The 13,705-nt window shown below is 46.3% G+C and overlaps 1 protein-coding gene across 2 annotated transcripts in view; it reads right to left on the minus strand.

Annotated features, from left to right (window-relative positions):
• Positions 1–226: 226 nt before the first annotated feature.
• The window catches only part of CPEB1 (cytoplasmic polyadenylation element binding protein 1), a 104,828-nt gene continuing 91,349 nt past the window's right edge, over positions 227–13,705 (minus strand). For both annotated transcript variants that reach the window (XM_057722312.1, XM_057722313.1), the window contains exons 4-11: positions 12,555–12,807; positions 9,976–10,089; positions 9,582–9,671; positions 8,568–8,704; positions 5,456–5,654; positions 3,792–3,886; positions 3,158–3,238; positions 227–1,711 (exon numbers count right to left, since the gene is read on the minus strand). In XM_057722312.1, coding sequence (XP_057578295.1) covers positions 1,601–1,711; positions 3,158–3,238; positions 3,792–3,886; positions 5,456–5,654; positions 8,568–8,704; positions 9,582–9,671; positions 9,976–10,089; positions 12,555–12,807 — 1,080 coding nt within the window. In that variant the 3' untranslated portion in view covers positions 227–1,600. The remainder of the gene's footprint in view (positions 1,712–3,157; positions 3,239–3,791; positions 3,887–5,455; positions 5,655–8,567; positions 8,705–9,581; positions 9,672–9,975; positions 10,090–12,554; positions 12,808–13,705) is intronic.

Raw genomic sequence — 13,705 nt, forward strand, 5'->3', positions numbered from 1 at the left:
AGGAGCCCCAAGAAGATTATTTGTGAGGGCTTTTTACATACCTAGACTTGAGGTACCCACTTACCAGAGAGGCACCTCCAAGGTGCCTTTGACCACGGAGGGGACCAAGAACGACTTACAGGGGCAAATCCCCACCTGGCCCCACTATCAGCCAGGGCTGGAATCTCATCACAGAAGATTGAAGGAAACGTGAGTTTTTACTCTGGAATCTTAGTGTCCCATTGCCCCCTTGTTCACACACCTCAGACACAGAGACAAAACCAGAACTCTGCTGCAACGTGTTTATTATGTGCCAAAAAAACTACACCACAGCTTACTCCACACATCTGTAGGAGAGTGCAGTCTTGCCTGCATATACTACAATGAGGTAGAGACTTCACACACAGCTTCACAAAACCCACAGAGTAGCTGGGATATGCAACAATGCAACGTCAGCTCAGCAGGAGGGAGGAGGGGGGGTTATGACACTGGTTCTTTGGCACACAGCTTCCCAAAGAGGGGCAAGTAGTTAAAAAAAAAATTAAGAAAGAAAAAGTCAAGTTTTCAAATTCCAGTAGCATTTCAGTCAACTGCAACTGTTGCTTCATACATTTCTCAAATGAAAGAAATAAGGGAAGGGTACTTGTCCCCTCTGAGAGAAAGGGCTCCTGTGAGCCTTCACCTGCCCCCACCAAAAAGCAGCCCTTTTTAGCTCAGTTACAAAAGAAAAAAGTCCTGTGACTTTGTGATTAAAAACTTCTATCAACCCTCCCCCCCCACATAAGTGCAACTTAAGAAGGTGCAATAAACCATTTAAAACTATATACAGCAGCCGCTCAAACACCGTTTTATCCGGTCCAGTTTCAAATCCAAAAAAAATTTTTTTTCTTGGTTGCAAATGCTTTGATTTGCAACTGTGAGAAACAGTGACCAGCAGTCCCCCAGACACAAAGTTGCTATAATGTTAAAAGCTGCCAGGAAAGAAAAAAAAATCTCTTGTTCCAAACGACTTAAAAACTGTTTTAAGGAGTGTAAAAAGGAACCGGTAAAAACCCTCGAGCGTAAAATATGAAATATGATTTTGGTTTAAATGAAGAGCAAAGTCTCCTTGTTGTTTACAGTAAAAAACACCAGCTGAACACTCAGTTTATGCCGTTCAGGTGGGGGTTAAATAAATGGAAAGGCACTGTATGGCAACTGCAAGAATGAAACCAATGAGACCTGCGCATCATCACCATCAGTATTGCAAGGAATGTAAAAAAGCGCTTTTAATAAATAAACCTAGATGTAGGCATCGTGTCAATACCTTCTGGACACGTAGTTCTTTTTTGCTTTTCATCGGCAAAATGAGGAACTAAAATCTGGGAAAACTACAGAGTCGCTTGGAGGGTGAGCCAGAGGGTCCTTGCCCTGGCACACCCCCTGAAAACAAAACCCGACAAAACTCATTGTGCATTAATTAGTGCAGAAACAAAGACAGATTCAGCGAGTGCAAAGGTGACTACGATTTTCCCTTGTCCTTGGGAAGCCAGCTCTCTGGTCGCCAGTGGCAGGGTGGTGCAGGCTGCTGCCTGACCTGCCAGCCTTGGGCGCCACAGGCCACTGGGCAAGGCCAGCTCCTCTAGCTGGAATCTCGGTTCTTCTGGTTCCGCATGAGGGGGCTGTGGTGGCGCAGGCCCTCCATACTGTGCCGCCAGTGCCAGCAGCTCCGGCAGAAGTACTTGAAGCACACCTGGGTGGAGGGGAGAAAAAGGGAGAGAAACCAGGCCTGTGTCAGCACCAGCCAGAGGGGCAGCTGCATGAGCTGCTTGCTCTGCCGGTGGGGGGAGTGGGGGATTCCTGATTGCCTCTGTGGGGTTAGAAGAGATGGTCCTGGGGATCCCTCTCATCTCCAACACAGAGGCCTGACCAACCACGGCAAATCCACTGCCTGTCTGTACAGGTGCCTGGACTTAATCCTGCATGTTGGGCTCCTGCAGTGTAGAGACTGCGCCCGTTTCCCTCATCTCCTCTTAGCACCACAGCTGCCCTTCCAGTCCCCTGCCCTTCCCACCTCCTACAGAGCAGCTGTATCACAAAGCTGCTAACATGGTAGAACATATAAAGACAGTGACTCCAGATCCTAATGCCGGGCAGCACAGCTTCCCCTTCACACTAAGTGAGGAGAGGTGACTGGGCACTACCTCAGTCCCAGCCCCACACTCCTGCTGGCTGTGTAACCTCAGGCAAGACACTAACTTCTGAGTAATTATCTAAAAACGGGGATCACCTGTGAGAGATACGGACACACAAAAGCCTGCTACAACAGGCAGATCAGAGATACACTTATTCTCAGGCTTTACCCACCAACCCAAACTTACTTCACATCCTCATTTCGCAGCCTCAGTTTACTATCTACCCAGAGACTCCAAACCTGAGTGATACCACCACTGCAAAAATAACTAAGTACGGATGCACTGCTAGTGTCCGAACAGGTCCCAAACTTCTCTTATTGCCAGTAACACTGGCACCGCTTGGAAACTTGTCAGAAACAGGGAATCTCAGGGCCACACTCCAAACCTAATGAATGAGAATCTGCATTTACACAAGATCCTCAGATGATAAGTGTATACGTTAGAGTATGAGAAGCACTACCCAAATACATCCAGATCTGTGCTCCACCACTCAGAAACATTCAACAAAAACTGCCATGCTGCTTTCTGCCCGCTTCTGACAACTGGGTACAAATATCAAAACAGTCCAGAGGTTCAGAAGTAAGTAAAGAAGGCTTAGTAAGTAAAGAAGGCTTCCCTTCATAGGGAAAAAAATCAATCTAGAAGGCCTTACAGTTAGAAAAACAGTGCCTGGCACATAGGTACTGCTGACCACACTGACCTAGGTTCTAGGTTCCTATCATCCTTAAAAACCACCTATTACCAATAATGCCACACTGCATACCAACATCCCAGGCAAGGAGAAGGCCAAAGTATCAAGACTCAACTCAATGAGCTTTCCCAACAGTTTTGGGTCAAGTGTTTCTCTGGTCTGACCATCAGTAAACATTACTGCTGCCTCTTCTCTGTTCTTAAGACAACCACGAGGTACTTGAGAATTCCAACCTTTCATGTGACAAATGTGACATGACAATCTGTAATTGTCAGGGATTTTATAAACATCTCAAGTGCCCAGGGGAACTCACCTGATCTCGACAGAAGAAAGGACCAGGCTGAGAACTACAGATATGACACAAAGAATCTTCTAGGTAGGGGTCAATCTGAACCTGCACAAAGCAAAATAGGATGATGAAGTGGCTGCTTCTCACCAGGAGGCCAAACAGGCACGTTATGGGCCATCCATATGAATACAGAGTGTTTCCTGTTTTAAAGGGGGCCCAGAGAGAACTATAGGCAGAGAGTACAGAGATCCTTGACCACAGGTGCCCGAATTGCAGAGGCTGCCAGGCAGGCTCTGCAGAGTGTGTGCAACCACACACATTACTGCCTGGTCCACTTGGCAAACCGGACCCCGGCACTCTATCACCCAGCATAAACTAAGCAATCAGAGGATGCAGGTCAGGCTGGAGAACGAAGTCGGGTTGCCTTACAACGCTGGCCAAATAACACAACAAGGGAAGGCACCCCACGTGCTGAGGAGGCTCAACAGTCCCAGACCAGGCCCACTCCCAAACCCAAACCACAAGTGCATCCTTGGAAGCTTGGCTCATTCCCCAGAGCACACCCAGCACAGGGACAGCTTCCGTCTCAGGCCCAACTCTGGCTGGCCCAGACCCCTCTCAGATGGCCCAGAGTAAGGGTATAAACCAGCCCACTCACCTTCTTGGTGAACTTGGTGGTTTTGATCTCCACAAAAGCAGCACTGACTGCTTTCAGGTAACTACGTTGGTTATTGAAAGTCACGCGACCAGATCCTAGGAAAAAACAGAAAAACTTCTAGCCAAATTCTCCCTAAAGCCACCTGTCAACACTCAGGAAACCCTATTCCTAGATCAGTGCTGTGCTGTCCAACAGAAATATAATGTAGGCTACTTATGTATTTTTAAGTCTTCTAGTAGCCACACTTTAGTGAAAAGAATGTAGAATTAATTTTTAAGATTTATTTATTTATTTAATTTTTGGCTACATTGGGTCTTCACTGCTGCGCACAGGCTTTCTCTACTTGTGGAGAGCGGGGGCTACTCTTTGTTGCGGTGCTCGGGCTTCTCTTGTTGCAGAGCACAGGCTCTAGGCACACACGCTTCAGTAGTTGTAGTGTGTAGGCTCAGCAGTTGTGGCGCATGGGCTTAGTTGCTCCACGGCACGTGGGATCTTCCTGGACCAGGGATCGAACCCGTGTCTCCTGCATTGGCAGGCGGATTCTTAACCACTGTGCCAGCAGGGAAGCCCTGAAATTAATTTTAATAATATATTTTCTTTAACCCAATATATCCAAAATATTATCATTTCAACATGTGGCACTAAGCACATTTCAAGCACTGAGAGTCACATTTAGCAGATGGCACTGCATCAGGCAGTGTAGTTGTAGACCACAATGGCACAACCCTCTCAGGAAAGGAGGGAGGGAAGGGACTCCTCTGTGTAGGCAGATACACAGGCATGGTTACAAGGGTTCAGAGAGGAAAGCAAGATGCACTCAGAACACCCCCCTGAAGGCAGGCCCAGCAGGTAAAGCCCTCCTGATGTGGAGGTACTCCAGAGCCTAACAGGGGAGCCGGAAGCAGCCTCATCCTGCCAAGTGCCGCCTCTGCCCCTGCAGCTCTGAAGTCCCTGTTCTCAATCCGCAGTGCAGCACTGATGAGCACACAGTGCTCCTTCCTGACCAGATTCGGTGTGGGTGGGCAGACGAAGCATGCGGGGAGGTGGGTTAGCCATGTGTTGATCAGGAAGTTCAGGCTCTGCTCCACCTCCGAACCCCACCACTGAGATTATTCTGCCACGACTGGAAAACTGACCTCATTTCTCAGCGGGGCTGACCAAAACCCAGTGGGGTAAGGCCCCCAGACTCCCCTACGCTAGGACAGCATAGGCGCTGACCATACTCTGTTGCCCGAGTCACCCAGAGTCCTCCTTCAGCCTCATGTGGTCTCTGACCCTAGACGAGGCCACTTTTCAAGGCCTCTTAATAAAGGAAATCAAGCAAGTTCAGGAAAGTCCTGGCCTTTTAATAATTATTACCTGTTGTCTGTCTCAGACTGGTTTGGCTGTGAACTCTGAGCTTCTAACCAAAGTTCCTGTTTCATTTTCACCTCCTATAGTGCTCCTATCAATTTTTCTCCCCTTTAAAGGAGGTAGGGGGAGAGAAGTGGGTACAGAGAGGTCAGTACTGGTAGCTTATCTAGAAGAAGATGCTCTGCTGCTGGTACATGCTGATCTACAGGTCTGGGTCAGGCCTCCCCCTCCACTCCCATAGGGGAGTATCACAACCTTGGTCTACATCCCAGGGGCCACCCAGCTTTCCCACACAGAAGTGGGACACTTACCAATGGGATACTTGTGCTTATCTGTGTCAATCCCAGCATACACCACACCACCAAATAGGTCGTTCAGAATGGCTGCCAGGGCCTCGGCATTGAGCATCCCATGCAGAGCACCGACAAACACCGTCCTGCTGGGGTCAAGTCTCTGAGATGGGCTCTGAACAAAGTTGCTGTCGGCCAAGACCCAGGGGATCACTTGTACCTGAAAACCACCCAGAGGTATATCAGCCCTGGCAGGAAGGCAGAGAGAGAGGCTCTCGTATAGAGAGCCACATGCTCTGGAGATGCTAAGCTGAGCCCCATACCGTCCCAAGCACACAGGCACTCAGGAAACCACCCTCACCCCAACACAACTAGACTTGAATTTTACTGAGTCCATGACTCCAAAATGGTGAAAATAAATGGTAGAATAGTAGTCACTCATCCTGAAGAGTAAGCAAAACAGTCCCAAACTGTCATACGCAGGAACCTAGCACTCTGCCACAACCTTCAACTGTGTGGTTCCAACAAAGGACCATGGACACTGATGAACAGACAGCATGGTCTAGAGCCCTTGGGACAGGAAGGATTCACAGAGAAATGACAGGATAGGAGCTTGAAGGACAGAGGGTGGAGATGCTGACGGTATCTGAGATGGTTACTGGCCCAATGTACACATTAGAAAGCTTGTGGCAGGAGCAGTGGGGATAACTGGAGAGAGGTAGTGTGAAAAGTCATGCACAGGATAACACTGAGGTTCTGCAGAGCACAGTGATACTAGGGAGTTGAACATGTCCTCTGCTTCTGAATCCCCTGAGCCTAGAACAAAATCTGGCATAACAGGCAGAAGGCTCCAGAATGAAGCGAGTTGACAGATAATCAGTAAGTGTTTCTAGAAGATTAACTTGTGAAGATCTTGGAGGGAAAAAAAGTCTCAAAACAGGAAGAGATTTGAGGCAGAAACCAGCAAGGAGGCGGAAGAGAAGTTCAGAGGAGAGGTGATGAAGATCTGGAGAAGGCTAGTGGCACTGGGCAAAGGACAGGCCAAGACCAAGAAGATTATTCAATAGGAGAATCTGCAGAATTCAGACTGCCTGGGCATGGTGGGAAAACAAGAAGAATCAGGACTGATGGGTACTAAACCTAGATAACCCTGAGATGAGAGTCTGGTAGAAGTTACCAGAGGGAGCCAATTTTACTGAAAGATGCAAAAGCCCATCTTGCTTTTTCCATTCCCATGGGAAAGTATCACAATCTTGGTCCACATCCCAAGGGCCACCAAGCTTTCCAAGCTTGTTCTCAAATATGAGAGCTTACGATTATACGACATCCCAATGGAAGGTGGGGCTCAAGTAGGACATGAGACTAGAGAGGTGAGTCTGGGTCTAAAGAGCAGAGTCACAAAAGTGAGTAATTTGTCTGATATGGGAAAGAAGGGGGGGGAGTCCAATACTGACTACTCTGGTGGTGCGGAGGGGGAAACACAAAGGAAATAAAGAGGGTCAGAGAAGAACCAGGGCACCTACAGTCCACGCATCAAAGAAAAATATTAAAACACTGCAAGGTGATAAGGAGGGACTAGGAGGTAGAAAGGTGTCTGCAAGGCACTGAGGAGGGTGATGGTCGGTGGTGCTGCAATGGCAGCCTCTCACTGTAAAAGCCGACAGGGAAGAAGGAGTGTGTTGATCAGTCCTAGAGCATGGTAAGTTGGGATAACTGCATGAGCTCCAGGCAGCGAGAAAGGAGAGAAGGCAGGGAAGCTGTGGGTCGCCATGGGCAGCCAGAGGACAAAATGTGACCTAACACCAGGAAACATCTGTAAAACAAAGAGCCAGCTTTGTCACACACATCATTCATTTTAAATCCAATGTGACCATCTCAATAAAATAAGCATTTTCCTCTTTACCCTACAGATTTTAATAGGCTTTACCTTCTAGAGCAGGTTTAGGTTCACAGCAAAACTGAGCTGAAAATACGGAGTTCCTGTATACCCCCCTGCCTCCACACATGCACAGCCTCCTCTCAACACCCCTCACTGGAGTGACACATTTGTTACAATCAGGGAACCTACCCTGACACATCATTATCACCCCAAATCCATGTTTACATGAGGGTTCACACTTGGTGTTTGTTTTACCACTGTAACTCTACAGGTTTTTGGCAAATGTATAATGGCATGTACCTACCATTACAGTATCAGAGTGAGTATTTTCACCATCTTCAGAATCCTTTGTGCTTTGCCTATTCATCCCTCCACCCCTCATAACCCCTGGCAACTGCTGATCTTTTTACTAAAATAGGCATTTCAATTTTCCATTTTATAGATGAGGAAATGAAGTTTCAGAGATATTAAATATCTAGTCCAATATCACAAAAGTAATGTACTCTGGAACCAAATTTTAAAAAAGAACACTGATTCCTGAGTTCGAAACTTCCTTTGACAAGTGGTTCTCAAACACCACTAGCACCACTTGGGGAACTTGGTTAAAGTGGAGATTCTTAAACTCCACCCAATCTGACTTAGAAGGCTGAGATCAGGTCCAAGAATATGCAATGAGGCTCCCAGGTAGGATGACTCTATGCTAGAGGCTCACGACGCTGAGGGCACACAAGGTTGATATCAGAGAAACATAAGGAGAGATCAGATGGAGGAAACTACATACTAGTAAATCCCTGAATGGCAGTGAGGAAGTCATCCATGGATGGGTGTAGGCTAAAGAGGGATCTACCCACCACCGACTGGGAGGTCAGAAGGCACAGCTTGAAGGCAGGACTAGGCAGAAACAACCGTAGATTTTCAGTTAAGTCCAAGCAGAGAAAGCTGCTATTTTCAATTTCATTTCTAAGACAAGAGGTTTGGGACAGAAGTGCAGGCTAGAATAAGAAGAGGAGAATAAGAGCTGGGAGATAGTTTGAGCTCCATGCGCAGGAGCACACACATAGCATTAAGGCCCAAAGGTGGTGGTAGTTTTAATGTAACTGAAAGTGTTTTGTTGCATTTGCTGTGGGGCAAGAGGAGCAGCCCTCTTGCCTCAGTAGGAATACTCGTCTGCAGCCTGTGTACCCACCCACCCCATGAAACACTCTGCCTCACATGCCAGTCACCCAATTCAGAAAGGATGCTGGGCTAACTCACCTCCTTGCAACGCATCCTCCGGCTAGACATCTTGAAGTAATATTCACTCAGACCATCTGGACTCAGCGGGTCATGAGAGCAGGCCTGAAGCAAGGCCCGGACAGACTTCTCCAGTTCGAAGACCAGATATACATACCCTGTTCCCAATGGAAGAGAAACTGCATTAACACCCCTCCGGTGGTTACTCCTCAGCCCTGGTTTTGTGGAAGGGAGTTTCTTCCACAAAAGATAGTTTATGGGTGAGATACATTTTTGTCCTACTCCTGAATGGAAGCATTTGCCATGGTGGACACCCAGGTCAATGGAGGGAGAAGCACATCATCTCCCACCCTAGTAAAGGGAGGAACTGGCAAGGTAGGACAGAGCATCCCATTATTACCACACAGCTCTTTATCCCACAACATAAAGCATGTTCAGATTAGTGAGCCTGGCTTTCCTGGAAGCAGGAGTGACGACAGGTCTGTGGCCAGAGGATGGATGTATTCCTTTAAAAGCCTAGTTAGACCACTGGTTCAGTTCATCGGAACACTTTCTGGGAAGATGGGGCAGAGTGAAAATAGCACCTACTCCTTTCTACAGGGAAGGGATCTCATTTCAGACCAGTGAGGAATCAGATGCTTGGTCCTCATTCCTGCTAACTCCAAAGGGAGCTCAGAATTAGGTCAGGCAACAATGTAACTGGGCAGGAAAGGCAAGTAAAGGAAAGCTTTTCAAACACCTCATTTCGAGAGGACAGGAACTGCTGGGGTTCGTTTGGAAGGAAGTGCACAAGGCAGTTTCACAGGCAGCTCCAACCGCAGTGTGAGTTTGGACAGATGGAACATTAGCTCAGAAGAAAGAGAGGGATGTGCTTGATTGAGGAGAAGTGCTGAGAGCTGAAAGTTCTGTGCTCTGGAGTGCCCAAACCTCATTACCAGCATGCAGCTGTGACACCCCAGCCTCCCTCAGTGCAATTACGTACTAGGGAGGGAAAAAAAGCTCCTACCATGTCTTTATTACCTTTAGGCATATTACCTTTGGGAGGACACCGGGGGTGCTTGCCATCCTTACCAGGCCACTCCACACTCAAAGAGCCAAAAACACGGAAGGTGTTAACCAATCCAGCTGCAAAGAGATGGAAAAGAACAGCAGAAACTGAGGCACCACCCTCCCCAGGAAGGCACAAGCACAGGGCCACCAGTGTTCTCCCAGGCTCATCCTTCTTGACAGACGATTCAGAATTGACCTCTGGTCTCAGGTGACAAGTATAAACATCAGACACAGAAGCACTGTAGGAGTCTGTGAAATGCACCTTTCTCTTCACAGCTGCTCATGCAGAGGTTCACCTCCTGGCCTCAAGTCCAAGTTTCATGTTCCTGAAAGACACGCCCCACCTTCAGCACTTGAAGCAGAAGGTCTCAGAGCTCACCTTCCGTAATATCCCAAGGGACACCTCCTAGGAACACCTTGCAAGAGTAGATGGGGTTCTTGTAGTTCCGGGGAGGAAGCTGGCCACTCCAGGTACAGGTGGCTTCATTCACAGCTTTGGCAAAAGACAAAGAGGAACAGGAGTCAGAGAATAAACAAAGTCATTGCCCTTCTCTGTGGTGAACTTGTCCAGGAAGGAGGAGACAGGCCACAGTCCTAACTTGGCTGCCTGAGAGAACACTCCTAACTATTCTGAAAGGCAAGAAACCTTACACCTCACCAAACCAGTCAGCCCAGTATGATAACCCTAATTCATTAGTTCTGTCTCCACTAAAACTGAGAGGAACAGCAAACCAGATGTGTTGCGTAAAAATGATCACAAACCAAGCTATTTTCAAACATGTAACTGATATGCTAACGAAAAAGCCGTTTTACCTAGTCACTGCTTACAATACTAATTAATCTAAATTTATAATTACAGACATACCCTGGAGCTATTAGAGGGTTTCGTTCCAAATCACCACAATAAAATGAATATTGCAATAAAGCTAGTCACACAAATTTTCTGTTTTTCCAGTGCATATAAAGTTATGTTTATACTATACAGTAGTCTATTAAGTGTGCAATAGCATTATGTCTAAAAAACAATGTACCAACATTAAAAAATACTTTATGGCTAAAAAACGCTAACCATCATCTGACAACACAGGGTTCCACAAACCTCCAATTAGGAAGGAAGGAAGGAAGGAAGGGAGGGAGGAAGGGAGGGAGGGAGGGAGGGAGGGAGGGAGGGAGGGAGGGAGGGAGGAAGGAAGGAAGGAAGGAAGGAAGGAAGGAAGGAAGGAAGGAAGGAAGGAAGGAAATGCAGTATCGATAGACTGGGAGTTTGGGATTGACATGTACACACTGCTATATTTAAAATAGATATCCAACAAGGGCCCACTGTATAGCACAGGAACTCTGCTCAATAATTCTGCAATAACCCAAATGGGGAAAAAATTTGAAAAAGAACAGATAACATGTACATGTATAACTGAATCACTTTGCTGTACACCTGAAACTAACGTAACATTGTTAATCAACTATACTCCGAAATAAAATTTTTAAAAACTGTTTTAAAATGCAGTGTTTGTGAAGTGCAATAAAGTGAAGCTCAATAAAACAAGGTATGCCTGTACTTGAAAGCAAACAGAACAATTTTTCATACAACATCCTAAATGCTTACTGGTCCAAATGGACCTTCTCCCCAAATGTTCAAATAAGGAACTGTTTCCCTGTCTTTTCCCTGAACTCATCACTCACAGAAGTTAGGACATTGCCAATAAAAATCACCACAACAACCCAACAAGACAAGAATGCCACAACTGTTCCAAGTCAGAACCATTCCCCATCATTTCCAGAGCTATCCTTACAGTACCTGAAGAGACAATGGGCCTTCTCTATTAGTTTTTAATCCTGTCCCCACTCAGTCTGTACCCTTCCAGAGCAGAGACTGACCTGAGTGGAAACTGGCTAGTCCTTACCTATTTTACTCTCCTCTTCCAGCACTGGAGTAGATAGCCAATGAAATGAACCACCATTTTCATTCAGGGCAATGACATGGAAGGCCATTCTCTAAAAGGCATAGGCCTAATGTTGTTGCTACAGCAAGAAATTAGGCACCATCAGCAATATTTTGCGAACAAAAACAGAAGTCAATATAATGGCCTCATCCAAAAGCATGGTAAAGTCATTTCACAGGAAAACAATGGCAACAGAGAAAGTACACAGGTAGGTTGCCAAAACCATTAAGTGAATGGGGCAGCAGCACTGACGGGGAGAATGAGATCAGGTCTAGTTCTGTGAGTAGAAAGACATTGAAACCTACAGAAACAAAGGGAATGGAGAAACTGAACATTCATTTAATCAACTCCAGAACCTCAGAATAGTGGTCAGTGAGCATCTCCCTGAAGCCCTAATAAACAATGACTTCGATAGCTCATTTGCTTCCAAGTACTGGTATAAGATGAAGAACACTTTTAATATGTATTTAAGATAACTTAAATGGCAGAATCTAAGGGTTCCTGAGAGACCAGTACACTTGGGGACATCCCTTACCTTGGAGGTTGACAAATGGACCACCCACCCCCCAGCGAATCCCTGTGTATACCAATCAGAAAGCCCTGGGAAAGAAAGCTCCAGCGTGGGTTGTGCCTGACACGTCTTTGAATTAGAAAGGGGGGAGGTAGACAAAATTCTAGGCACCATTTCCAGGGTTTCTCTTGAAGACACCCACTCGTGAAAAGAATCAAAAGCAGCAGCAGTGCACAATCTCCACAGAAGAGCACGGGAGGTGGATCCAACCCCTAACAGGCACTACCCTGTGTACCAGATTATCTACTTTTCTTCTCAGCTCAGCCTCAAAGAAGTTCTCCAGTTTGTCCCCATTAGCACTTACTCCTTAGAATAGACCATTCTTTGTGGAATGCAGAGATTTCACCATGCAGTCAAGTCCTCTTCTGGACAGCTCACCAGTCTGTGAGCTAAGGTCACTTACTCTCTGCGCCGAGAATGAGACCTCAGGCCCCCGGCCACACTCACCTGCAGCTTGCCTGTGTAGCCTGGCCTCTCTCTCTATGCTGAAGGGGTCTTTGGGAGCTTCAAGGAGATCCCAGGACGGCCACACAGAAGCTCCTGGCCATCTCTTTGATGCACTGGTTGGGGAGGGCGTGACTGCAGCCAGAGCAGCTTGCTCTTGGTCCATCCGGGACCCAACCCCCATCTTTAAAGGGTCTCTGGGACCACCCCCCGTCAGAGACAGGAAGGGCAGGGGAGGGGAAATTCGGAGGCTTGACTAGGGAAGGAAAAAGGAAGATACAGGTTTTTAAAGGACAGTGTTATAAAAGTAATAATCACACCATAGAAATTACGAAAAATACCATTTAACATTTGATATATTTTCTAGACTTTCTTCCTATGTGTTTTTAAGATTAGCTGTCCTTATACCATAATTTAAACAAATTACTTTCTCCCCAATTCAGTTTTTTTCTCCACATTGCCAGTCTTCATAACCATTTTTAATTAATTTATGATGTTCTTTAGGGAACAAGCTACACTTCACTGACCTATTCCCCATACTGTTAAACATTTAGATAGTTTGCAAGTTTTCAGGATTATAGAGAAAAACTTTAAGGTGTAGCTTCTTCATATTATGTATGTTCTCTGGTCAGATTCCTAGACACAGGATGCCAAAATGCTTCCTAGGAGGGGTCTGTGTTCTATCAGAAATGTACGAGAACACGAGTTTCACTACAAGCTTGTGTCAAGGCTTTAAATTCTACTAATTTTAGGTAAAAATGATACAACACTATCAAAAATATAAACTAAAATAATTACTCAAGAGAATATTTCCTGTAAGTTCAAATACTGCCCCTATTTCCTCTTCTGTGAGTTGTCTGTCCATATCCCTTCATCATTTAACCTCTGGGGTGGGGATCTGAGAAAGTTCTTTAAACGAAATCCCCAAATATTAAAGCTGGTTATGTGCTAAATTTCCAAGACTGAGCCCCATCTAAAGTAATGAACAGAATCAGAAGCATCTCATCTAACCCCATTTTATAGGGGAATAAACTGCAGCCCAGAGAATCAAAGGGACCTGCTTGTGGTTACCCTTCTGGAAACGCAGCCTGAACAGATAAAACCAGTGAGAAGTGGGACACCAGTGCCCGCTTTCATGTTCTAGGTCAGACTGA

This window comes from Hippopotamus amphibius, chromosome 2, assembly GCF_030028045.1.
Source record: "Hippopotamus amphibius kiboko isolate mHipAmp2 chromosome 2, mHipAmp2.hap2, whole genome shotgun sequence".
Taxonomy (NCBI): Eukaryota; Metazoa; Chordata; class Mammalia; order Artiodactyla; family Hippopotamidae; genus Hippopotamus; species Hippopotamus amphibius.